Source organism: Argiope bruennichi, chromosome 7, assembly GCF_947563725.1.
Source record: "Argiope bruennichi chromosome 7, qqArgBrue1.1, whole genome shotgun sequence".
In the NCBI taxonomy this organism is placed as follows: domain Eukaryota; kingdom Metazoa; phylum Arthropoda; class Arachnida; order Araneae; family Araneidae; genus Argiope; species Argiope bruennichi.
The window spans coordinates 81,674,430-81,702,210 of NC_079157.1; the positions used below are offsets into that span (position 1 = coordinate 81,674,430).

General features: G+C 30.6%; 1 protein-coding gene across 1 annotated transcript in view; it reads left to right on the top strand.

Annotated features, from left to right (window-relative positions):
* The window catches only part of LOC129975447 (neurogenic locus notch homolog protein 1-like), a 68,164-nt gene that overhangs the window by 4,335 nt on the left and 36,048 nt on the right, over nucleotides 1-27,781 (top strand). The window contains exons 4-16 of the mRNA XM_056088510.1: nucleotides 2,540-2,623; nucleotides 3,691-3,774; nucleotides 18,972-19,085; nucleotides 20,218-20,331; nucleotides 21,665-21,778; nucleotides 22,859-22,972; nucleotides 23,405-23,518; nucleotides 23,956-24,069; nucleotides 24,502-24,615; nucleotides 25,048-25,161; nucleotides 25,606-25,719; nucleotides 26,164-26,277; nucleotides 27,279-27,392. Of these exons, the coding sequence (XP_055944485.1) occupies nucleotides 2,540-2,623; nucleotides 3,691-3,774; nucleotides 18,972-19,085; nucleotides 20,218-20,331; nucleotides 21,665-21,778; nucleotides 22,859-22,972; nucleotides 23,405-23,518; nucleotides 23,956-24,069; nucleotides 24,502-24,615; nucleotides 25,048-25,161; nucleotides 25,606-25,719; nucleotides 26,164-26,277; nucleotides 27,279-27,392 (1,422 nt within the window). The remainder of the gene's footprint in view (nucleotides 1-2,539; nucleotides 2,624-3,690; nucleotides 3,775-18,971; nucleotides 19,086-20,217; nucleotides 20,332-21,664; nucleotides 21,779-22,858; nucleotides 22,973-23,404; nucleotides 23,519-23,955; nucleotides 24,070-24,501; nucleotides 24,616-25,047; nucleotides 25,162-25,605; nucleotides 25,720-26,163; nucleotides 26,278-27,278; nucleotides 27,393-27,781) is intronic.

Genomic DNA, 27,781 nt, shown 5'->3' on the forward strand with positions numbered 1-27,781 from the left:
TAATCTGCAATTAAAATAATAATAGTTTTTACCGAAACAAAGCATTTTTTATAATATGATTACTGATAACAGAGTCACTCAGCGTTTAAACTTTATGGGCACTAAAGAATATATTTCTTAATTTATGTAATATCTCAAGAATCTGTCAACAAAATTTTCTCAGATTGATCATGAACAGATCGATTAATTAACAATGTTATTAATTAATCGATTAATTAACAATGTTATTAATTAATCGATTAATTAACAATGTTATGTTTAAATGCATCAAACACTAAGAAAATAAAATGAATCGTTTAAAATAATCGGTCGAAAGCAGGTTTTAAAAAACTACTTAAAAAACGATGTACTTAAAACTATAAGTTTATATAAAAAATATATAACTAACATAAATACAATTTAATTACAAAAGCATGCAACTAACTTAAAAATAATTTAAATGAAGAATCGCACGTTGATAATATTGTCAACAATCAGAACACGATGCGCATGCGTGAATTTTCAACGCCCGTTACGGTAACGCAAATGCGTGAATTTTTCTACGCCAGTTGGGGTAATGCTATACAGATTAGAAATTTTTAATTTCCTTTATTCGGTGTTATTTTAATTCAAAAGTACTTCAGAATGAATCTGAAAGATCGATTAATTAACAATGTTTAATTTTAAATTCATAAAACATTAACAAAATAAACAGAATCGTTTGAAATAATCGGCCGAAAAATATTAATCCTAGCCTCATTACTCATTACTTACTGTTGGGAAAAAAAACTGAAGTCTTACTCATTTGGCGTTGGGGAAAAATGAAAAGATTTTTTGGCGGGAAAGTTAGTTTTTAATTAATAATTAAAATTCTAATTAAAAATTCAAAAAAGGGACCCCAGGTGCACATTCCCGACCTCTAAGGCATACATGTACCAAATGTGGTAACTGTAGGTCAAATGGTCTTTTCTGTAGAGTGCCAACACACACACACATTGAGCTTTATATATAAGTATAGATAAGCGTGTGATGTGGTAACTGAGGAGGTTTTAAGATATTCAAGAAAAACTAAAATGTATACCAGGAAACATCGCTGTAGCATCGGTACCGATGTTTGCGGAGGGTGTTGTTAAGTTCAAAAGATAAATTAGGAGAGGAGATAGTAGTCATTAAATGGATGATAAATTACCATAAAGCATAGGATCGTAGGTGACGTTTATTCAGTGAAAATCACAAAAACAGACGTCGAAAAGACAATGAACCTGGCGAAGAGAATGACCCTATAAATGTGAGGATTAGAAGCAAGGTAGTCAAGAAGAAGAAGCCTTTTCGTATGTAAATGCGAGATCGTGCACCAACACATTCGAGTTGAATTCGTGAAATCTGACATGTTATTGGCAAATGAAGTTGAACGATTATCAGTTTTAAAGAGCGCGCGCGCGTGAGAGAGAGAGAGAATTATAAAACAATAAGTTGCATAAAAAGCGGAAATCTCGAGAATGCAAATATAGAATTAAAATTAACTCTATTTTTTAAATAAATAATTATTATTTAAGCAAAATATTCTATGCCTTTTAATTCTGAATATATGTGTGAATATGTGAATGAGATTTATTAAAAAAATCAAATTAAATCTTTATGAATTTATTCCCTTATTAAGTTATTGGGCAAAGACTTTTCTAGCATAGAGAAATTAACTTTCGGGGATTTTGGTTGAAGAGAAAGATTCAACAAGTTATCGGTTTGTACATATTTGAAAAAAAGCATAACAATGTGAATATAAAAAGGTTTAAACTTATATTTACAGGCAATCATGCGAAAGCTTTCACTATTGTGCGTATCCTTTAAAATGTGATTCTGTTCCTGATTTTCCTGGAAAACTCTGTATTAGTAAAATAAAAATATTTTGTAAAAAAAAAATTTTACTCTCCTTTTACATTTAATTTTTTTTAACGTTTATTAGTGAAAAAAGCAATGAATCCAATAGTTTAAAAACATCTGAATTTTAATAATATTTCAGGATGGTGTAAAATTGATAAAATATAAGAAACGTTACACAAAAAAATTTTAATGTAAAGTTATATTTAATTTTAAATCTCCAGAAAATGGTAAAACATTTAAAATATACTATTATTTTAATATTATATAACAATAATCCAAAATTTTTATTAATGAGTCAAAGTGTGAATGGGAGAAGGCACATTCCAAAATAATTCAAAAACCTTTTATGGAATTTTTTAACTTTCATCTCCATGCCTCTAACTAAGTTCATCTCCATGCAGATGATGTCGAAATTAGTAGATCTTTATTTGAAAGCATGAAGATCCGCTGGAAGTCTAAAAAACAGTTTAAAAAGATGAAAAAAAGTTGGCAGAAATAAATTATAATTAAATTTACATTTAAAATGTTTTCATTATTCAATTAAGGCCAGTCGGCAGCAGCCAAATTCATATTTTTACTTTACTTTATAAATGCAAGTAGATATTAAAGCATAAAAATAATCGCTATAATAACATGGGCATTGGATAAAAATTCATAGATTTATTTAAATTATTTACAGGGCAACAATGCGAAAACCATGAAGAATGTGAATTCCCATTAAAATGTGATTCCGTTCCCGAACTTCATGGAAAATTTTGCATTCGTAAGTGAAATGAAATTTATTTCTAATTAATAGTTATGTAATTTATTTCCAGAAGCTGAAAATTTATGCGGTATATTTGTATGATTTGCCAGAAATCCGCTGATAACGCAGATAATTTCAGACAAAATATTTAAATTGGAACGACGATTGGCCAGCCGTTTATTGAGAATTTATCAAACTGGAAAATGTTATAATTAAAACTATAATATTGTTATAATAAAAACCGTAAAATATCATATCAATAAAACAAAAAATAAGAATATTGAAATGTGAAATTGAATTGATCAGTTATGAAAGTAAAGTATCATTAAGTTCATTGTGTGAAGCTGTAAAATGTCTACATAAATCCAGCATTCTACATAAAATCTTTGTTTTGTACTTTTTTTGATAAAAGTATACTTTTTATCCCTTTTTTCTCATTATCGGTTTACGTTTTAAACAGATAAATCTGTATTTAAAATTTGAAAAAATTAATATAAACTATGTGGTGTTATGTAGATTATTATAATCCATGCAGGAAGCAACAGGAAGAATGTTTTTAGGAACATTTCTTTTAATAATCACATTCACACACTAAACAAACACAAAGACAAGACATTCACGCGCGTGGCTTTACAGTTCAGCATCGCATCTCATTTTAATTACAATCGCAATGCACTATAAGATGACATATGGGATGGCCTAATCAGGCATCGTCATCTAGTATCCAAAAAAGAAGATAAGAGTAATGCAACTGCTACAACTATAAAAATTAATAGAATTTAGTAAATACTATAAAAATATTTTAGTTAATATGCTAGGAAAGGTGATTATAAATATGAATTAAGATGTGTAGACCAAAATTGTATGGTTGAAATTTAATGCGGTTCTAAGATTAAAACATTTGAGAAACTTTTCCTAACAATATCAGTAAAGTGATATGATTATATTTATTTGCACCTATATTAATAATTCTCATGTTTCAGCTTTCTAAATTAAGTTTAAATTCTTGTATGGGGCCAAGAATTTCGGCGTGTAGAACATGAAGTGAAGAATTTCCTAATATAATATAAAAAATATCTTTGCAGGTAAACAGTGCTCGGATGATAATGATTGCATATATCCTCTGAAGTGTATTGATCATAAAAATGGAGAAGGACATGTGTGTTCAAGTATGTAAAATTTAAAAATAAGAAATTAATACTATAATTTTGTTATATAAAGTACAAAATGTTAAATTTATAAAGGAAATCATGATAAGATTTACTAAGTATCGCTTTATAATACATTTTTTCATTTCTAAAAAAATACTTCTAATATGGCAAGATAATTTCCAGAAAAACGTAATTCTCTGTAAAATGTCAACTTGTAAAAACGATGAATTCAGAAATGCTGTATAGAAAGGTTGCATGCAAAAATTATGCATGACATCAAATTAGGTATTCATTATAGCGATTTGAAATTCCAATATAAATTAGAGATAAGATTTAGAGAACATTATTCAGATTAAGTAGTTGAAGTTTGAAGTGCTTAAGCATAGATATAAAAATGCTTATGTTAAAATTATAAGAAAATAATGGTAAATTAAAGCTGTGGTGAATACCATATAAGCCAGTTAACAGCTCTTCTACCCGGACAATTGTTTTGGTATAATGGTTATGTTACTGGACTGCGAACCACAAGGTCCCAGCTTCTATCCTTCGCTCATCACAATATCGCTAAAAATCCTTAATTACCATGATATATAACGGCAATTAAGTATTCCGTAGAATTCTCGGTTCGGATTCGTATTCTTAGGTTAGTTAAAATTATACGTAAGGAAATGTCTGTGCAAACATGCAAATGAATAAAAGCATGTGGAAAAAGTAATTATGAATGCATTTGTTGTAGTTTTAGAATTTATTACTGAGACGAAAGGATTTTTAATTAAATTTCCCCTTTATATTTCTTTTGCAAATAATATGATATATAAATCACTCTATCCCAGAATACCATCCATTTAAGACATCAAAACTATCCTATTTTTATTTTCAATTTCTATAACTGCTTTAGGAAGGCTTTAGAATTTGGATTTCGTAAGGAATTTGTCGCTTCGCATTTTAACATTTTCGAATTATTTTAGCGGTACTTGCGTTTCACCATTTTAATAATCAATATTTGTCCCAGCTAGTTGAATAGCTTGGCAAAGACAACGTATTGATCAAAAACTTACAGACAATTGCAGATGAACATGCAGAATTTTTGCAGTGATATTTAAGCTCAATTTTCTAAATACCGTTACACTGTAGTCATATACATACACAGTTCTTCAAATATCACTTTAACAATAATCATCCTGACAGTGAATAATCAAAAAGTATGAAAGATTATACAGTCTTCATACCATCCTTAACAGATTACAATACCAGAGATCCAGAATTTGCATCATACTCTTTATGTTTACGAGCTTCCCTAAATATCCTGATGCCCTTTCTGTGATTATCTTATTGCAATATCGCATTCCATGCAAAACTCATATTCATTTACATATATGACATGCTTAAACTGAATCACTTCTCCTCTTTCATATTAATTTTTAGTGTTGACATCTGTTGCAATTATTTTTTGTTTGTTCTCAGATAAGTTCCAAATGCTTCAGAATAGAATATCCGTAAATATAAATTAATCTTTGGATGGCATATTTGCTAAAACTACTTTTAGAAATTCATTTAACATGTAAAGCTTTCACCAGAAATCATTGATTGAAATGACGCAATTCATGGCTTGATTTTTTTTAAAAGACCATTATAATTTATCTTATTTAGAATAAACATAAAGGACGTTTAATCTACGTCAGTGAAAAACATTCAAAGATTTAAATAGCAAATACGATAACCAGTTATCAATGCATTTTTATTGACCCCTCCCCTCTTCGTATGCCACTGTCTTATCAATGTTCAAGCGATGAAAGAATGTTAGATGAAAGCGTCAACAAAATCATGCTTGATATTTTGAAAAAATAAGGGGTCGCAGTGGGGGCTCAACAAATAGTAAGATAGAAAAAAAAAAGAGTATATCTTGCTCAAGAGATAGCAATTCGAAAGATAAAACAGTTCGTAAGAGAGAAATATATACAAGTGCTTGAAAATGCAAGCTCTGAAGAGCTTGTAGGTATATTTAAAAACCGGTCTCTCGAAAATAATCTGATAAGATGGAGTAGTATGTTGATAACAAAAGTTACAAAAGAAACGTGTGAAAAGGTATCACAATCTTCAACAAGCATACAGGATATTTCATAACTCATGATGGAAAAATATGAATTTTTTCATATTTTTCCATCAGCCCTTACAGACATACGCAAATGTCTGTCAAAATATATTTAAGCTACGTAATGAAAATAACGGAATAAAGTAATAGTCCCTGCACGCACATATCATAATATTATTTATTTAATACTGTTGCGGGCTTACATATTTGATAAATTGTGCGGTTGCATAACAGGTTTGATCAATTTTTTTAAATAATTAAAACATGTGGCTCACAGGATATTACGTCATTTTATGCGTCATGTTTTATATTTGTTTAAATCTCCTAAGACCATTTTAGCTTTGTATATGCACTCGTTAAATAAACCGTTAATATGGGTATAAATTAAAAGTTTGATTTAAAAGGCAGAACGCAATATCATGAAAGGCACCTAATGACACAATCCGGCACTTCTTGACCTCTCAGATACAATCAGTTGAAGAATACTCTCTATTCTTAAAAGGGTGTTGCATTCAATGTAAAATCTCTGAAATATTTCTGATTTATTTAACTTTAAATTTTTGATATAAAAAGACATAATCTTGTTCGAATTATGGTAAGTGGTGATATGATTGTTTGTGTTAAAATTTTCGGTTTTAAGCAATTCTACGGTAATTTATAAAGCACCAATGAGCAAAATGGATTTGTTATAACCCTGGATTGTTCATGTATATATATATATTATACATACATATGTATATATATATTAATGTATATATACATGTTTCATGTATACATAAATATGTTTTGTTATACGTAACCAAATTTTGTATCATACATTGACAAAAAGAATATGTTTGAATTTTTAAAATGAAATAAATACTTTCCACAAAAATAATTTATTAGATAAGTGTAATTATTTATTAGCAAAATAAGCAATAATAAATATTATTTTTAGAAACCTGTTTCATTACTCTACTTAAATTAGAAATATTTTTATCAAAAATATAGACATCGTAAGATTTTGAAAAATAAAGAATTTTAATAAATGCATTATTTTTTTAAATTTTAGTATTTTCTGTTGTTTTTAAAGCATACTGTTTCTAATTTCTATAAATTTTAATGCATTTTTACTTCCTTATTATTAATATAATGGCATTAGAAAATTATTTTAAATCGATTGAAGCATTCTATATTTTGAATAAAACTTACAATTTATGCATGAAATGAAGATTAGATCTGACGGTATTAATTAATTAGAATTAAAATATTGTATTCAATAACACATAGTTTTGGAAATACTTCAAAAAGAGAACGAAATTATAATCAAAAAATGATAAATATAAGATGAAACATACCTAAAGTTAACATTTTAATTCATTTAAATCATTTAATTAAATGTTTCAAATGTACCGAATTATCGAAATTAAATTTCCAAATCTCATAGGGTCATGAAGAACGTTTTATGCATCATAATGAAAGAAAATTTGTTCAACATTTATTTCAAGTCACGCACTCTAGATTGATTTCAAAAAATAATATAAGAAGTTGTCGATAGATGGCGGTAATCATCCGTGAATGGAAATGAAAACTCTCAACTTTGTTACTTATGTTAGACAGCGTTATTTGACGCAGCCGTTTTATGAAACAACGTCTATTGCATCTCTCTGTAGAGCATACTCTTTTAGAAAAAGCCATGGGACTCATACAATGATACATGAGACTTACATAGAATTGTTTGTTGCGATGCCTTCCGCTACCTCTTTATACTAATTCATTTTCAACTAAATTTCGAACGCATGTTTTGGACAGCGTTACTTGGCACATCTGTTTTGTGAAACAGCGTCTACTGCATCTACTCTGTAGAGCATACTCTTTTAGAAAAAGCCATGGGACTCATAGAATGATACATGAGACTTACATAGAATTGTTTGTTGTGCTGCCTTTCGGTACCTCTTTGTACTAATTCATTTTCAACTAAATTTCGAACGCATGTTTTGGACAGCGTTATTTGGCACATCTCTTTTGTGAAACAGCGTCTACTGCATCTACTCTGTAGAGCATACTCTTTTAGAAAAAGCCATGGGACTCATAGAATGATACATGAGACTTACATAGAATTGTTTGTTGCGATGCCTTCCGGTACCTCTTTGTACTAATTCATTTTCAACTAAATTTCGAACGCATGTTTTGGACAGCGTTATTTGGCACATCTGTTTTGTGAAACAGCGTCTACTGCATCTACTCTGTAGAGCATACTCTTTTAGAAAAAGCCATGGGACTCATAGAATGATACATGAGACTTACATAGAATTGTTTGTTGTGCTGCCTTTCGGTACCTCTTTGTACTAATTCATTTTCACCTAAATTTCGAAAGCATGTTTTGGACAGCGTTATTTGGCACATCTGTTTTGTGAAACAGCGTCTACTGCATCTACTCTGTAGAGCATACTCTTTTAGAAAAAGCCATGGGACTCATAGAATGATACATGAGACTTACATAGAATTGTTTGTTGTGCTGCCTTTCGGTACCTCTTTGTACTAATTCATTTTCAACTAAATTTCGAACGCATGTTTTGGACAGCGTTATTTGGCACATCTGTTTTGTGAAACAGCGTCTACTGCATCTACTCTGTAGAGCATACTCTTTTAGAAAAAGCCATGGGACTCATAGAATGATACATGAGACTTACATAGAATTGTTTGTTGTGCTGCCTTTCGGTACCTCTTTGTACTAATTCATTTTCAACTAAATTTCGAAAGCATGTTTTGGACAGCGTTATTTGGCACATCTGTTTTGTGAAACAGCGTCTACTGCATCTACTCTGTAGAGCATACTCTTTTAGAAATAGCCATGGGACTCATAGAATGATACATGAGACTTACATAGAATTGTTTGTTGCGATGCCTTCCGGTACCTCTTTATACTAATTCATTTTCAACTAAATTTCGAAGGCATGATTTGGATTGTCTGCTATCGAAAAGCCATGACATTATGACCATTGCAGTATCCTGCAGGATCGTCTGTGTGGCAGCATTATGTCTGCTTTATCGTATATTCAATTTAAAAGTATTATGAGGTTGAAAAAAAGTAGATTTCCTGAATTAAATTTAATATTAACTCAGCTAATGCTAAATTGATTGTTATGAGATTATTTATTAAGTAAACTTTTTTTGATCGATTCTTTTGAAATGTATATTCACATATTTTTTGGAGTTACGTGCTTTAAAATATACACAGGGTTTTTATGTTTCAAAAATTATTGATAAAATTTTTTCGTATTTTTATAAATTTATTATCACAAATAATTCAGGTATATAAACTAATAAAATCGGCTAATAAAGAGAAAAAATTTTTAAAGTACAATTTCAATGTTAGAGAAAAAGTAACTTTGATAGACTATAATATGGAACTCTTAAAAAAAGGATGGGGAATTTTACTCTATTATTTAAATCTATGTTTTATATCTTTTTGTTTCATTTCTCAAAATAAAGTTATTAAGAGTGTTAGCCTGAATTTCTGATTTAAAAAATAATCGCATGTAAATTATAAAGCCTCATGAGACAACGAAAATAATACAGTTTTTATGTCCTTTTGACCAAATTTATAATTATGTTTACAATTCTCAAAACCATGAAGAAACATATTGATAGACATTCGACTCTTATATGGATTTCATCATTAATATGCCCAACTCATTTAGTTTTTTGGGGGAGGGGGTTTGGAATAACACGCTCAGTCAGATGAGCGGCCAGACAGATGGAGGTTTATTGAACATTTCTTAAGTTCCCATATTTCGATGTATACACTTCCTTGTTCTTCTTATTATCACATTCATAGATTAATAAACATAACACAATTTTATATTCCTGTACTTGCAACTACTCACAGTGAAGCTCAACAGGTAAGATGAGCAAATAAGCATTTCGGTGCAACAACTAATCATTAAATATCATTTATTCAGCTTGTTACATATCTTAACTATCCTACATAACACGCTGTGCTTCAAAATAAAATGACATCCAATTTTACATCCTGATTGGTTATACTTTCCTCCAGAGGATGGGAAACCAACTTTGAAAGCTACATAACACACTGTGCTTCAAAATATACTGGCCTCCAGTCTTACATCCTGATTGGTTATACTCTCCTCCAGAGTATGTGAAACCAACTTTGAAAGCTCAAAATTTCAATAAGGAAAAATGAATATCCACTTGCAATTATTTCTTGAGTTACTCCCAAAATTTCTTTTACTGGACGGAAGAATATCTGTAAGATAGCCAAGTCGGGAATTTTTATTGCTGAATGTCTAGTGGTAGATTTTCAATGGCGTTTTCAGGAACAATTTTCATAGAATTTATTTCACACAAGATACCAAGAACACTTTTAAGAATCTGGATATTCACTATCTTACAACCATTCACTGTGGAAGAATATCACAAGTATTGTGATAGTTAACCACAACCAGCTTGTCAGAAATTGAACATAAATTTGCATTTTTGGTAATGAACCTATTTTCATTGTTAAATTCTTCTAGCTTGTTGTATTATACAGATTTATTCATTTGCATTTGGATAACAGATTGAACGACCTCTCTTTGGCATATGCTAAACTTGGCTTGAAATCAACAAGTCTTTGGAAGTCCCTTGCAGAAATATTGATCCCTGATGCCTCTGTGGCCATACATAAATGCGAAAATGTTGCCAATTCAGGATTTCGTGAACGAACTGATCTCCATATAGTCCCATAAATGCCAGATGTTCGTGTGTCGATCACCAGAGTTCGTGTCTGGCGATCAACGTTGCCTAAATGATTCCCAGAAATTGTCAAGAATAGTCTTCAAACCAACAGCAGTTTTGCACCGGTGGCATATACATTATCATCCAAGAAAATTTCATCATTGTTTCTACACATGAAGTGCATGAATAGCTGAAAGTTGTCTCCAAGTAGCTGAGCATAACCATTTCCAGATAATTATCGTTTCGCTAGGACCAGTTCCTTCCATGTAAAAACACACCATTATGGAGCCATATAATGTCTTGTTGACTTCTTGAGTCTACAGCTGTGTGGGATCTGTGCAACACTACAATCCTGCCATCAGCTCTTACCAACTGAAATCCTGAGTCATTTGATCAAGCCATGGTTTTCCAGTCGTCTACGGCTTAACCGCTATTGACATATAAACTCTACTCGATCTTCTGCTGAAATTAATAGCATATTAAGTTGCATCTTCCTGACGGACATGCCCACAGTACGTCCTACATAGGTTCATGTAGTTATGCCAAAAATTGTTGCTTGTCTGTTAACACTGATCATTCTATGGACACGCCGTTAGTCGATCCTTAAATGGAGACGGTCGGCCACTGCGTTGTCCATGGTAGAAGACTATGCCTGAAATTAGGTATTCTCGGCAAGCTCTTAACACTGTGCATTCTGGAGCGTTGAATTTAATTTTCTAACGAAATCCGAAATGGAATGACTCTTCCATCTACCATTCCACTTTCAAAGTCTGTTAATTCTTGAATACATATGAAAAACCTTTCAGTGAACTGTTCATTTATGCATTTGTACGCGATACTATTGCAATCTGTGTATTTGTATATCACTATCCTATGACTTTTGTCAATTAAATTGACTTCTTATGCGAAAATGTACAATAACTAGTGAAACCAATAAGCTTATAACCACAAATTCTTCGAATGAAGTTTTCAGAATATTTTTAATTCTCGTATTAATTTTTTTACTGGTACGAATTTCATCATTTTGATTTTCACTTTCTGAATAGAAGATCGACATTACAGGCTTCACAAATGAAACGTCTGTACGATAATTTTTATTTTATTTATTTATTTATTTTTATCAGTACAGAGAATTGTTATCTGCCTCTTGAAATTTGAGCTCCAGATGCATTTTTTTTTAAAAAAAATCATTCGGATGTAGACTAGATGGGCAAAAAGTAATTTCATCAGAAAATTTCTGCAAAAGACGCCTTAATAAGAGAAAAGTGAAAATGCGGCTCGTGGGAAAAGAAACAACGTTGCTTCTACTTTTAAGGGTACTGAATGTTTACAGTGGGATAATATTGGAAACTCATAATGAAAATTAAACAGACAGCGTTCCGTTATTAAAGAAAGGGGAATCTAATGGTAAGTTTTAAGTCCCGATTTCACGTAAATTCGGCTGTTTATATGGAGTTGGTGCATTTAAATTTTAAAGCAGTTTATGGATTGTTGAAAAATATTTCATTAGATACTTCATATATCATTTACAAAAAATTCATATATATATATATATATATATATATATATATATATATATATATATATATATATATCATATATATATATATATATATATATATATATATATATATATATATATATATATATATATATAGAGAGAGAGAGAGAGAGAGAGAGAGAGAGAGAGAGAGAGAAAACTTTAATATTGTTTGTCTATTTAAAATGTGAGGCCTTAAAATATGATAAATATTTATTACAGTGCAATATCTTTATCTGTGTGCTTGGAAAACTGAACTGACGAACTCTATATATTATACGAAACACCGGAATGATCAGTAGTTTCACTTGACCCAGAATTTCTTTATTTGAACAAACGCAATTGTTTCGTCTTTTTGTTACTAGAATAAATAATTTTTTCTTTATCTGATTTAAAATGATTCAAAGAGATGTAGATCGATAAAGCATCAATAAATATTGAAATTCTATTTTGTTTTGCTGGTGCTACTAGAGCAACAGATTGAGAGGTACTAACTTCAACGTGCGGCACAAAGCCATCGACAATCAATGCCCCTGCTACCAAAAAGAGGTAGCAGCTTATAAAAAATCAAGGGACTATTATTAGTATGGACAGTATTAATTTTGAAAATTCTTCCTTTCCCTTTAACATCGCGACAGCCTCTACTCAAGACCCACTAAAAATACTCCAAATAAATTTAGCTAGAGCCAAAGCATCCACCAACCAGCTTCATTTGACAGCAAGCACGATTAAACCGGATATCATCCTAGTGCAAGAACAATACCACTATACCAACGAAATCCGTGGAATTCCAAATTCAAGGAAAACGTTTAGTTCCACTAACCAGAAAGCTGCAATTCTCATCCCGTCAGCCCAAATAAAACCTGCTCTATTGGCAACAAAAGTGAACGTGGTAGCTGTAAAAATTCAAACATCCTCCTATCCCATCACAATAATTTCTGCCTACTCCTCACCAGCACAAGATGTTAGCACAACTCTCCAAGAAATCCAAGAGATCATTACCAGCCTCCCGGAGGAAAAGATTATCATCGGCGCTGATCTCAATGGGCACAACACCTTTTGGGGGTACAGATCCAATGACAACAGAGGCAATGAAGTCTTGGATTTTATCTTAGCAAATAATTTATACATCTTAAATAAATCAGATGCTCCACCAACTTTCCAAAGAAATAACAGCATTGGCTGGCCAGATCTGACATTATGTTCCCAATCAATTATAGACTCTTCCATTAACTGGGAGGTTCTGGATGATATTTCCTTAAGTGACCATAGATATATACAAACAACAATAGCATCCACTATAGCTAACCAGTTCTACAAAAGATACAAGACACGCCATGGGAATCATCCTAGATTTCTCAATATACTTGGTAAAGATATTTATTATCTAGAAAATAAAATAGCAACAGCAAGAAATTCCAGAGAGCTAAATGACGCTACAATAGTTCTTCAAAACTCTATTATTAATGCCTGCAACAAAACCTTTAAGATCAAAAAACAGCTTTTGTTAACGAAACCAAACTGGTGGACAGAAAAATTGGAAATTAATAAAAAGAAAGTAAGAGCACTAAGAAAGAGAGTACAGAGGGCACCAGAAATTGAAAAGCAGTGGAGATACCAGATCTTCAAGAAAGAAAAAACAGAGTACAAAAAACATATTAAAAAAGCAAAAAACACGGGCTGGAGAAATTTCTGCAGTTCAGCCTCCAACCCATATGGAAAGCATTACAAAGCCGCCTTCCGGAAATCTGTTTTCCCATCTCAAATTCCATACCTGATGAACAGTGACCCAAAAGGAAGTCTGAAGGAAGCAGCGCAAACCATCTTGGACCAGATTTTCCCATCTCCTGCTATTTCAACTAACTATAATTTAAACACTTCAACGCAGCCACTTGACCCTCCATTTTCAATCCAAGAAATTTCAATGATTATAGACAACCTTCCGTCAGGTAAAGCTCCCGGTATTGATGGAATTGACAACCTCCTTCTTAAAATTATACACAAGCGCTTTCATAATATCTTCCCAACTCTCTTTAATAAGTGCCTAGAATTAAGTTGCTTCCCAGATTCCTTGAAAATAGGAAATATTATATTATTCCAAAAACAAGGAAAAGATCAGAGACTGGCATCTTCATATCGACCCATTTCTCTCCTGCCAACAATCGGGAAGGTGCTAGAGAAATTAATGACCCAAAGGTTAACTTATCATCTTGAGACCACTAATAGCCTCAGCGAGCGTCAACATGGGTTTAGGGAAGGTAAATCTGTAGACACAGCCATCCATGAGCTGATAAACAAAATTCAAGCTGCAAGAAGAGAGGGCAAGCATGTCTTAGTGCTCTCTATTGATATAAAAGGAGCCTTTGACAACTTGCAACACAAAGAAATTCTCAAAAGTCTGGATGAAAGTCCCTGTCCTTTAAACATCAATCGCCTCTTTCACAGTCTTCTCCAAAACAGGAAAGTGACCCTAATGACTCCAGAAGGTAGGGCCATGAAAGATAAGAAACAAGGCTGCCCTCAAGGATCATGCAGTGGTCCCGCTCTCTGGAATCTCGTAGCCAACGAAATTCTCAAGCAGGTCTGGCCAGAAAATGTACACATCCAAGCCTTTGCAGATGAATTTGTACTAGTTATCGAAGCGGACACAAAAAATAGCCTGGAAAGAGAAACTGAACTTGCAATAGCCAAATTTAATTCCTGGTGCTCAAATAATAAACTTTCCATCTCCACGGAAAAAGCAACCCATATTTTATTCAGCAAAATGGCGAGAGGCCCCAGAATCATGTGGAATGGAGACATCATTAAGAGAAATAAATCTATTAAATATCTAGGAGTCCACATTGATGACCAATTAAACTGGCTAGAACACATAGAAAAACAAGGAGAAAAGGCCATTAAAATGCACCAAAACCTCAAAAGAATCGCTGGAAGCACATGGGGAATCTCTCAGAAACACAAAAGAGTTCTTTACAAGACAGTAGTTGAGAGAATGCTCGCCCATGGTTCATCAGCATGGTGTCTAAACCCAACATATAGAATGAAGAGGAAGCTCTCCACCATTCAGAGACCATTTCTTCTCTACATTTCAGGTGCTTACCGCACAACTCCAACAGCAGCGCTACAAACCATTCTCGGCATTCCACCCCTGCACCTGCAATTACAGTTTGAAGCCAGACTAACGACAATATATCGCCTAAGAATCCCTCTTCCTCATAATATAACAGAGATACAACCAGAAGATCTAGAGAAGAAAGCAACTGGTTGGTCTACTCACCCTTCACAGCATCTCAATCCCAACCAAATTTCATTGGAAGATGAAGGAATAAATTTATCTCAAATAAATAATATCAATATCTTCACAGATGGCTCAAAAACAGAACATGGAGTTGGAGCTGCGTTTTGTGTTCTGTTCAATGATTCCTGGTCCTTCCACTGGTCTGCCAAATTGAATGACAATAATACCGTTTTCCAAGCTGAACTCACTGCACTTCATGAAGCAGTAAAATATACATCTCAGTTTTCAAACAACAATACTTTTAAAATACATGTTGACACTAGAGCTAGTATCATGTCATCTTCAAATCCAAAGAGCACAAACCAAAAAGCAAGAGACATTTTTGGTGTCCTGCTTTCAAAACCAACAATAAAAATTTCATGGGTTAAAGCACACGCGGGCAATATAGGCAACGAAAAAGCAGCTCAACTGGCAAAGGACGCAACGCAAAATGGGCAATTCTACATGCAAACAAAGATACCAAAACCACATATAAAAGACCTCCTTCGGAAAAACATGCTTGAGGAATGGCAAGGATATTGGAGCAACGGTGTCACAGGCAGAAAAATTTTTAATATCTTACCTTCAGTCAACCTTAATCCCACTAACTGGAACAGAGAGGAAATTATTTTCTTCTCAGAACACGGCCCTTTTCCTGCCTACCTCAAAAGGTTCAACCTGTCTGAGAGTGACCAGTGCAGTTGTGGTGGGATAGGCACCGCACTTCATTATGCTACGGAATGCATCCTTACAATCTCCTGGCATATGAAAAAACCATCACCAAGCCATGAACAGGAATGGCTGAAAAGAGTCGCCGGCAACTTCCTTTCCAGACAAAAAATCCACAGTATAATTAAATTTATAAGTGGAAATAGAGACCTATTCTCGCCTCCATAGCACTCAACATCAAGTCTCATACCAAAAAAGACTAAGGGAAAAAACAAGCCCTGCAGTCTCCTGTCACACATTTCAATCAAACAGAGATTGTCTTCATTTCCATTTCTCAAATCATTTTCCATCTGATTTTTTTTAACTGCATCCTGATCTACTATAACATAAAAAATGTGAACACAGATTATATGTATATTTTTACAAATTTTATCTCACAATCTGCATTATATTTCTAAGCTAATTACTACAAATTATATTTCTAAGTTGAAAAATTATGTAAACGGTCTCATCATAATATAATTTCTTATATAATTGTAAATTTTGTAAATAGTTATTTTTGTTTCATTTTCCTACTGTAAATATTTTGTTAATTAAATAAAATTCCCGTAACATGCCTACCAAACCGTTCAGTGACCAGAATGGTCACGGATACTGGGGTATGAGACGGCGTTCTGTTCTATAGCTCATGATGTTCAACAGTCTGAAATGGGAAAAATTAAAATCACGGTGGTACACGGTACATGTACGTGGAAAAGTTGGTTACTGTAGAATTTGGTTTGCAATATAAAATCCCATCTAAAGCAAGTAAAAACTTTAGCTGTCCAAAAAGTATTAAAATTCGGTTATTTTGTCTAATTTGTTTTTAAAAAAATTTCAAAAATTCTTTCATATATTAGAATAGCTCTGATTTGAAAGCATGTGGGAATGAAATTGAACTATGAGATAAATAATAAGTTTCACACACATATTCTCAGGAAGTTTGAAACTTGCTCTTCAAGAAGGAGCTGAGTTTGTGTATGCTTCTGAAATTGCCTTGCTGCTATTATTGTTACTATAGCTGATATTGATGTTGCTATAGCTCATATTGGTGTTACTGAAATCTCTGTTATGTTTTTCTTACCAGTGCGTTATTTAATTAAGTTTGTATTATAACTCATGTATTGTATATTGTGTTAATTATTTTCTTTATATTTCACTTAATTATCACGTCATGTTACGTAGGGCATATAGAAAGGATACGGATGTGATGAGACAGCATATACCAGTCTATTGGGAGTGTACTTGAAATCATTAAAACATTTAAAAATATTATAAACAATGTTAATATGTATGTAACGGAAAAAAATTACACGAATTTAATAATATTACGGATCTAGAAATATTAATTTTTTTGTCAAATATTCAAAATGTAGAATCATTTAATTCACTGTCATAATATATTTTTATACATAAATATTAAAAATATTTGTTCATTTTATCGCATATTTTGCGATAAATAATGCGCACATGCATATTTTGGAAAAAAAATTCAAATATATGTAGTTAAAATAGCAAGAAAAGTAACAGAAAATTTTTCTGTCATCTGCTGTGATATATGTAGTGTATTTTGTAATTAGTTACTTATGACAGAGAAAAGAGTATATTAAAGAAAACAGTTCAGGAATTTGCACATATTAAATATTTCAAACACCATCTCGAGTTACTCTATGTAAAATCCTGTAAAGACAATAATAATTGCAACTATGCTCTTTGTTGTGACATCCTGGAAGGTAAGCATGAAAAGTGCGTCCTTAAGTACTCAGTAAAGGTTTTGAAAATGACAAAATTTGTATTATGCTGAACGTTTTTGTATATGCGCATAATTTAAACTGCCATTACAAAAATTTTATTTTTAAAATATATGATCATACAGTATGTAGATAAAAATTCAAGGTTTGAAGAAGATTGATATCAATGTAACGGTCCGTCACGTCCGTCTCAAACTGAATTCAACGTGGATGACGTTAAAACATGTGTTGGTTGAGCCATACATATGTTTTTAGACTTTATATTATACATTTTCATTATAACATAAGAAAAATTGTCATATTAAACTCATCCTGGGTTTTCAGAATTAACATGACGAATAACATAGTTCATAAAAGTTTCAAATTTTTCCATTTTATTGTTTTCCGAAACTTTGAGACTCAAATGTATCAATTTGTACATTATTCGTTAGAAATTATAATAAAATTCTATATGCATAATTTGATACTCCGAGTTCAGTCTACAACAGATATTTATAAATGTAATTTCACAAAAGTATGAATGCCAGTTTCCTCTGATTCTAGAGAAATCGTTTTATTTTTATTTCAAGTTTTTCTATCGGCATTTCTGTGCATGATATTTTTATCAAAAGAAGAAAAAAATATAGAAGAAAGCAAGATTTTTCACGACTCGCTGGTAAACATTTTATAGACGAAAAAAATCGATTACGTACTCTATGAAGAAACCTTACTTTGACGAATTCCATGCTAATGCCATTCCAACAGTTAGAAGGACAATAAATTTCAGCAAATAAATTTTTTTTAGAAATTGTAATCTCTTCACGGATTTAACTACAAAAAAAGATTGAAAGAAAATTGAAATAAAGGAAAACTCAAGGATATTCACTGAATTTCTGGAAATCATTCTGAATAAGAAAGATTGTTCAGAAATGGCTCAGAAATTATAAAGTCAAGTACTTCTTTAAAAATTTCAAAGGAAATTCTGAATAAATATATCCAATTTCCCTGAAATTTATGCAGCAAAACATCCGATTATATTACTAGTGTAGTAAAAAAATTCCAAATTATATAATTTTTCGAAAGATGAATTTAAATGATGTAATTTTTGTTTGCCCTGAATAAGACTCATTTGTCCTTATTTCCCTACAGAATGCAATTGTGCTGAAACACAAGAGTGCTTCCTAAATGAGCACGGAGAAGCGGATTGTAGGTGTCCGTCTTGGGAAACTGAATTCAACGTGGATGGCGTTCAAACATGTGTTGGTTAGAAGTACTTATATTTTTAGTCTTTATATTATACAGCTTAGCGGAAAATGAGGATATTAATATTTTATAATTATTATATTCATAAATTACTTATACTAATTTTTTGGAAATGAAATTTAAAATGAAAGACTCTTAGAATTTTAGTGATAATCTTTTTTTTATATGGAGTGGATTTATAAGAGCGAAAAAAAGACATATAAATTAAAAAAATTTCTCAACACCAACAATTTCTTATAAAATATGTAAATTTCTTATAAAATAAGAAAAATTATCATATTAGACTCATCCTCGGTTTTCACAATTAACATAACAAATTAAATAATTCATTAAATTTTAATATTTTTCCAACTTATTGTTTTCAGAAACTTTTAGGCTCAAATGTATCTTTCGTATATAATTCATTGGAATTTATAATAAAATATTATATGAATAATTTCATACTCCCAGTTCAATCTAAAACAGATATTTATAAATGTAATTTCACAAAAGTATGAATGCCAGTTTCCTCTGATTCAAGAGAAATCGTTTTACTTTTATTTAAAGTCTTTCTATCGGCATTTCTGTGCATGATATTTATATCAAAAGAAGAAAAATTATAGAAGAAAGAAAAATTTTTCACGACTGCCTGGTAAACATTTTATAGATGAAAAAAAGATCGATTAATTACTCTCTGAAGAAACCTTACTTTGAGGAATACCATAGTAATGCCATTCCTCTAATTAGAAGGACAAGTAATTTCAGTAAGGAAAATGTTTTTTAAAATTGTAATGTTTTCACTGATTTAACTACAGAAAGAAAATTGAAATATCAGAGAACTCTGGGATATTCACTGAATTTCTGGAAATAATTCTGAAAGTGAAAGATTGTTCAGAAACGGCTCAAAAATTATAAAATGAAATACGTCTTGAAGAATTTCAAAGAAAATTTCAAGTCAAGTACTTCTTTAACAATTTCAAAGGAAATTCTCAATAAATATATTCAATTTCCCTGAAATTTATGCAGCAAACATCCGATAATATTACTAGTGTAGTTAAAAATTCCAAATTATTTAATTTTTTTAAAGTTGAATTTGACTGGTGAAATTTTTCATTGTCATGAATAAGACTCATTTGTCCTTATTTCCCTACAGAATGCAATTGTGCTGAAACACAAGTGTGCTTCCTAAAAGGGCACGGAGAAGCAGATTGCAGGTGTCCGTCTGGTGAAACTGAATTCAACGTGGATGGTGTTAAAACATGTCTTGGTGAGCCATATATGTATTTTTAGCCTTTATATTTTTCTGCTTGGCGGAAAATTAATATATTAATATTTTATAATTATTATATTCATAAATTACTTATACTAAGTATTTTGGAATGAAATTTAAAATCAAAGACTCCCAGAATTTTAGTGTTATTCTTTTTTTATATATGGAGTGGATGGCGAATTCCATACTAATGCCATTCCTCTAGTTAGAAAGACATTTAATTTCGGCAAAGAAAATTTTTTCGAAATTTTATTATTTTCACTCATTTACTTACACAGCAGTCGAATGCAAAAAAAAATATATATATATAAGAGAACTCTAGGATATTCAATGAATTTCTGGAAATTCTGAAATTTAAAATAAAAGACTCCTAGAATTTTAGTGATATTCTTTCTTTATATGGAGTGGATTTATAAGAGCGAAAAAAGAAATATAAATTAAAGATTTTTCTAAAAACCAACCAGAATGGTTATTTTCTTATAAAATAAGATAAATTATCATATTAGACTGATCCTGGGTTTTCAGAATTAACATAACAAATAAAATAATTTTAAAAAATTTAATATTTTTCCATCTTATTGTTTTCAGAAACTTTGAGGCTCAAATGCATCGATTCGTATGTAATTTCTTTGAAATTATAATAAAATATTATATGCATAAGTTGATACTCCGAGTTCAGTCTACAACAGATATTTATAAATGTAATTTCACAAAAGTATGAATTGCGGTTTCCGATGATTCTAAAGAAATATTTTTACTTTTATTTCAAGTCTTTCTATCGGCATTTTTGTGCATGATATTTTTAACAAAAGAAGGAAAAAATATAGAAAAAAGAAAGAATTTCCACGACTCGCTGGTAAACATTTTATAGATGAAAAAAAATCGATTGCGCACTCTATAAACAAACATTACTTTGTGACTTGCCGTTCTAATACCATTCCTCTAGATAGAAGGACATGTAATTTCAGCAAAGAAAATTTTTTTTCAAAATTGTAATGCTTTCACTGGTTTAACTACAGAAATAAAATTGAAAATATAAGAGAACTCAGGGACATTCACTGGATTTCTGGAAATCATTTCTGGATTTCTGGAAAGAGAAAGATAGTTCAGAATCGAATCAGAAATTATAAAATGAAATACGTGTTTAAGAATTTCAAAGAAAATTTTCAATAAATGTATTCAATTTCCCTGAAATTTATGCAGCAAACATCCGATAATATTACTAGTGTAGTTAAAAATTCCAAATTATTTAAATTTTTTAAAGTTGTATTTGACTGGTGTAATTTTTCATTGTCATGAATAAGACTCATTTGTCCTTATTTTCCTACAGAATGCAATTGTGCTGAAACACAAGAATGCATCATAAATGAGCAAAAAGAAGCAGATTGTAGGTGTCCGTCTGGTAAAACTGAATTCAACGTTGATGGCGTTAAAACATGTGTTGGTAAGAAGTACATATATTTTTAGTCTTTATATTATACAGCTTAGCGGAAAGATAGGATATTAATTTGTTATAATTATTACATTCATAAAAAAACTTATACTAGGTTTTTTGGAATGAAAATTAAAATAAAAGACTTCTGGAATTTTAGTGATACTCTTTTTTTATATGGAGTGGATTTATAAGAGTGAAAAAATGAAATATAAATTAAAGATTTTTCTCAACACCAACAGGAATGATTATTTCCTTATAAAATAAGAAAAATTATCATATAAGACTGTTCCTTGGTTTTGAGAAATAACATAACCAATAAAAAAATTTTAAAAAATTTAATATTTTTCCATCTTATTGTTTTCAGAAACTTTGAGGCTCAAATGTATCGATTCGTATATAATTCCTTTGAAATTATAATAAAATTCTATATGCATAATTTGATACTCCGAGTTCAGTCTACAACAGATATTTATTAATGTAATTTCACAAAAGTATGAATTACGGTTTCCGATGATTCTAAAGAAATAATTTTACTTTTATTTCTAGTACTTCTAATGGCATTTCTATGCAATTTATTTTTATTAAAAGAAGAAAAAAATATAGAAAAAAGATAGATTTTTGACGACTTGCTGCTAAACATTATATAGATGAAAAAAAAATCTATTACGTACTCTACAAACAAACAAAACTTTGTGGATTGCCGTTCTAATGCCAATCCTCTACTTAGAAGAACAATAAATTTCAACAAAGAAATTTTTTTTCAAAATTGTAATATTTTCACACATTTAACTACAGAAAGAAAATTGAAATATCAGAGTACTCCGGAATATTCACTGAATTTCTGGAAATCATTCTGAAAGAGAAAGAGAAATGACTCAGAAATTACAAAAAGATATACTTCTTTAAAAGTTTCAAAGAAAATTTGCAATAATGTATTCAATTTCTCTGAAATTTACGCAGCGAAGGATCCGCTTATATTACTAGTGTAGTAAAAAATTCCAAATTATTTAATTTTTTCGAAAGTTGATTTCAACAGTTGTAATTTTTGTTTGTCATGAATAAGACTCATTTGTCCTTATTTCCCTACAGAATGCAATTGTGCTGAAAAACAAGAGTGCATCCTAGAAGGGCACGGAGAAGCAGATTGCAGGTGTCCGTCTGGTGAAACTGAATTCAACGTGGATGGCGTTAAAACATGTATTGGTGAGCCGTATATATATTTTTAGCCTTTATATTTTTCTGCTTGGCGGAAAATTAGGATATTAATATTTTGTAATTATTACATTCATAAATTACTTATACTAAGTATTTTGGAATGAAATTTAAAATAAAAGACTCCTAGAATTTTAGTGTTATTCTTTTTTTATATATGGAGTGGATGGCGAATTAAATGCTATTGCCATTTCTCTAGTTAGAAAGACATTTAATTTCGGCAAAGAAATATTTTTCGAAATTGTAATATTTTCACTGATTTACTTACAAAGCAGTCTAATGCAAAAAAAAAAAGGATAAACATAAGAGAATTTTAGGATAATATTCGAATTTCTGGAAATTATTCTGAAAGAGAAAGATGTTCACAAATGACTCAGAAATTACAAAATGAAATACTTCTCATTTGCCCTTCTTTCCCTACAGAATGCAATTGTGCTGAATCACAAGAGTGCTTCCTAAATGAGCTCAAAGAAGCAGACTGTAGGTGTCTGTCTGGTAAAACTGAATTTAGCGTGGATGGCGTTAAAACATGTGTTGGTAAGAAGTACATATATTTTTAGTCTTTATATTATACAGCTTAGCGGAAATATAGGGATATTAATATTTTATAATTGTTATATTCATAAATTATTTATACTAAGTATTTTGGAATGAAATTCAAAATAAAAGACTCCCAGAATTTTAGTGTTATTCTTTTTTATATATAGAGTGGATGGCGAATGCCATGCTAATGAGATTCCTCAAGTTAGAAAGACAATTCATTTCGGCAAAGAAAATTTTTTTCGAAATTGTAATGTTTTCACTGATTTAGTTACAAAGCAGTCGAATGCAAACCAAAAAAAAAATGGAAATATAAGAGAACTCTAGCATATTCAATGAATTTCTGCAAATCATTCTGAAAGAGAAAGACTGTTCACAAATGACTCAGAAATTACAAAATGAAATACTTCTCATTTGTCCTTGTTTCCCTACAGAATGCAATTGTGCTGAAACACAAGAGTGCTTCCTAAATGAGCACAAAGAAGCAGACTGTAGGTGTCTGTCTGGTAAAACTGAATTTAGCGTGGATGGCGTTAAAACATGTGTTGGTAAGAAGTACATATATTTTTAGTCTTTATATTATACAGCTTAGCGGAAATATATGGATATTAATATTTTATAGTTGTTATATTCATAAATTATTTATACTAAGTATTTTGGAATGAAATTCAAAATAAAAGACTCCCAGAATTTTAGTGTTATTCTTTTTTTTATATATGGAGTGGATGGCGAATTAAATGCTATTGCCATTTCTCTAGTTAGAAAGACATTTAATTTCGGCAAAGAAATTTTTTTTCGAAATTGTAATATTTTCACTGATTTACTTACAAAGCAGTCGAATGAAAAAAAAATAGAAATATAAGAGAACTCTAGGATATTCAATGAATTTCTGCAAATCATTCTGAAAGAGAAAGACTGTTCATAAATGACTCAGAAATTACAAAATGAAATACTTCTCATTTGTCCTTGTTTCCCTACAGAATGCAATTGTGCTGAAACACAAGAGTGCTTCCTAAATGAGCACAAAGAAGCAGACTGTAGGTGTCTGTCTGGTAAAACTGAATTTAGCGTGGATGGCGTTAAAACATGTGTTGGTAAGAAGTACATATATTTTTAGTCTTTATATTATACAGCTTAGCGGAAATATATGGATATTAATATTTTATAGTTGTTATATTCATAAATTATTTATACTAAGTATTTTGGAATGAAATTCAAAATAAAAGACTCCCAGAATTTTAGTGTTATTCTTTTTTTATATATGGAGTGGATGGCGAATTAAATGCTATTGCCATTTCTCTAGTTAGAAAGACATTTAATTTCGGCAAAGAAATTTTTTTTCGAAATTGTAATATTTTCACTGATTTACTTACAAAGCAGTCGAATGAAAAAAAAAATAGAAATATAAGAGAACTCTAGGATAATCAATGAATTTCTGCAAATCATTCTGAAAGAGAAAGACTGTTCACAAATGACTCAGAAATTACAAAATGAAATACTTCTCATTTGTCCTTGTTTCCCTACAGAATGTAATTGTGCTGAAACACAAGAGTGCTTCCTAAATGAGCACAAAGAAGCAGACTGTAGGTGTCTGTCTGGTAAAACTGAATTTAGCGTGGATGGCGTTAAAACATGTGTTGGTAAGAAGTACATATATTTTTAGTCTCTATATTATACAGCTTAGCGGAAATATAGGGATAATAATATTTTATAATTATTATATTCATAAATTACTTATACTAAGTATTTTGGAATGAAATTTAAAATAAAAGTCTCCCAGAATTTCAGTGTTATTCTTTTTTATATATGGAGTGGATGGCGAATGCCATGCTAATGAAATTCCTCAAGTTAGAAAGACAATTCATTTCGGCAAAGAAATTTTTTTTTTCGAAATTGTAATATTTTCACTGATTTAGTTACAAAGCAGTCGAATGCAAACCAAAAAAAAAAAAAAATAGAAATATAAGAGAACTCTAGCATATTCAATGAATTTCTGCAAATCATTCTATAATAGAAAGACTGTTCACAAATGACTCAGAAATTACAAAATGAAATACTTCTCATTTGCCCTTCTTTCCCTACAGAATGCAATTGTGCTGAATCACAAGAGTGCTTCCTAAATGAGCACAAAGAAGCAGATTGTAGGTGTCTGTCTGGTAAAACTGAATTTAGCGTGGATGGCGTTAAAACATGTGTTGGTAAGAAGTACATATATTTTTAGTCTTTATATTATACAGCTTAGCGGAAATATAGGGATAATAATATTTTATAATTATTATATACATAAATTATTTACACTAAGTATTTTGGAATGAAATTTAAAATAAAAGACTCCCAGAATTTTAGTGTTATTTTTTTTTATATATGGAGTGGATGGTGAATGCCATGCTAATGCGATTCCTCTAGTTAGAAAGACAATTAATTTCGGGAAAGAAATTTTTTTTAGAAATTGTAATCTTTTCACTGATTTACTTACACAGCCATCGAATGCAAATAAAAGAAGAAGAAAAAAGGATAAATATAAGTGAACTTTAGGATATTCAATGAATTTCTGGAAATCATTCTAAAATAGAAAGACTGTTCACAAATGACTCAGAAATTACAAAATGAAATACTTCTCATTTGCCCTTCTTTCCCTACAGAATGCAATTGTGCTGAATCACAAGAGTGCTTCCTAAATGAGCACAAAGAAGCAGATTGTAGGTGTCTGTCTGGTAAAACTGAATTTAGCGTGGATGGCGTTAAAATATGTGTTGGTAAGAAGTACATATATTTTTAGTCTTTATATTATACAGCTTAGCGGAAATATAGGGATAATAATATTTTATAATTATTATTATCATAAATTATTTACACTAAGTATTTTGGAATGAAATTTAAAATAAAAGACTCCCAGAAATTTAATGTTATTTTTTTTATATATATGGAGTGGATGGTGAATGCCATGCTAATGCGATTCCTCTAGTTAGAGAGACAATTAATTTCGGGAAAGAAAATTTTTTTAGAAATTGTAATCTTTTCACTGATTTTCTTACACAGCAGTCGAATGCAAATAAAAGAAGAAGAAAAAAGGATAAATATAAGTAAACTTTAGGATATTCAATGAATTTCTGCAAATCATTCTAAAATAGAAAGACTGTTCACAAATGACTCAGAAATTACAAAATGAAATATTTCTCATTTGCCCTTCTTTCCCTTCAGAATGCAATTGTGCTGAAACACAAGAGTGCTTCCTAAATGAGCACAAAGAAGCAGACTGTAGGTGTCTGTCTGGTAAAACTGAATTTAGCGTGGATGGCGTTAAAACATGTGTTGGTTAGAAGTACTTATATTTTTAGTCTTTATATTATACAGCTTAGCGGAAATATAGGGATATTAATATTTTATAATTATTATATTCATAAATTACTTATACTAAGTATTTTGGAATGAATTTTAAAATAAAAGTCTCCCAGAATTTTAGTGTTATTTTTTTTATATTTGGAGTGGATGGCGAATGCCATGCTAATGCCATTCCTCTAGTTAGAAAGACAATTAATTACGGGAAAGAAAATTTTTTTTCGAAATTGTAATCTTTTCACTGATTTACTTACACAGCAGTCGAATGCAAATAAAAGAAGAAAAAAAATGGAAATATAAGAGAACTCTAGGATATTCAATGAATTTCTGCAAATCATTCTGAAAGAGAAACAGTGTTCACAAATGACTCAGAAATTACAAAATGAAATACTTCTCATTTGCCCTTCTTTCCCTACAGAATGCAATTGTGCTAAATCACAAGAGTGCTTCCTAAATGAGCACAAAGAAGCAGATTGTAGGTGTCTGTCTGGTAAAACTGAATTTAGCGTGGATGGCGTTAAAACATGTGTTGGTAAGAAGTACATATATTTTTAGTCTTTATATTATACAGCTTAGCGGAAATATAGGGATAATAATATTTTATAATTATTATATTCATAAATTATTTACACTAAGTATTTTGGAATGAAATTTAAAATAAAAGACTCCCAGAATTTTAGTGTTATTTTTTATATATATATGGAGTGGATGGTGAATGCCATGCTAATTCGATTCCTCTAGTTAGAAAGACAATTAATTTCGGGGAAGAAAATTTTTTTTCGAAATTGTAATCTTTTCACTGATTTACTTACACAGCTGTCGAATGAAAAAAAAAGGATAAACATAAGAGAATTTTTGTATATATTTGAATTTCTGGAAATTATTCTGAAAGAGAAAGATGTTCACAAATGACTCAGAAAT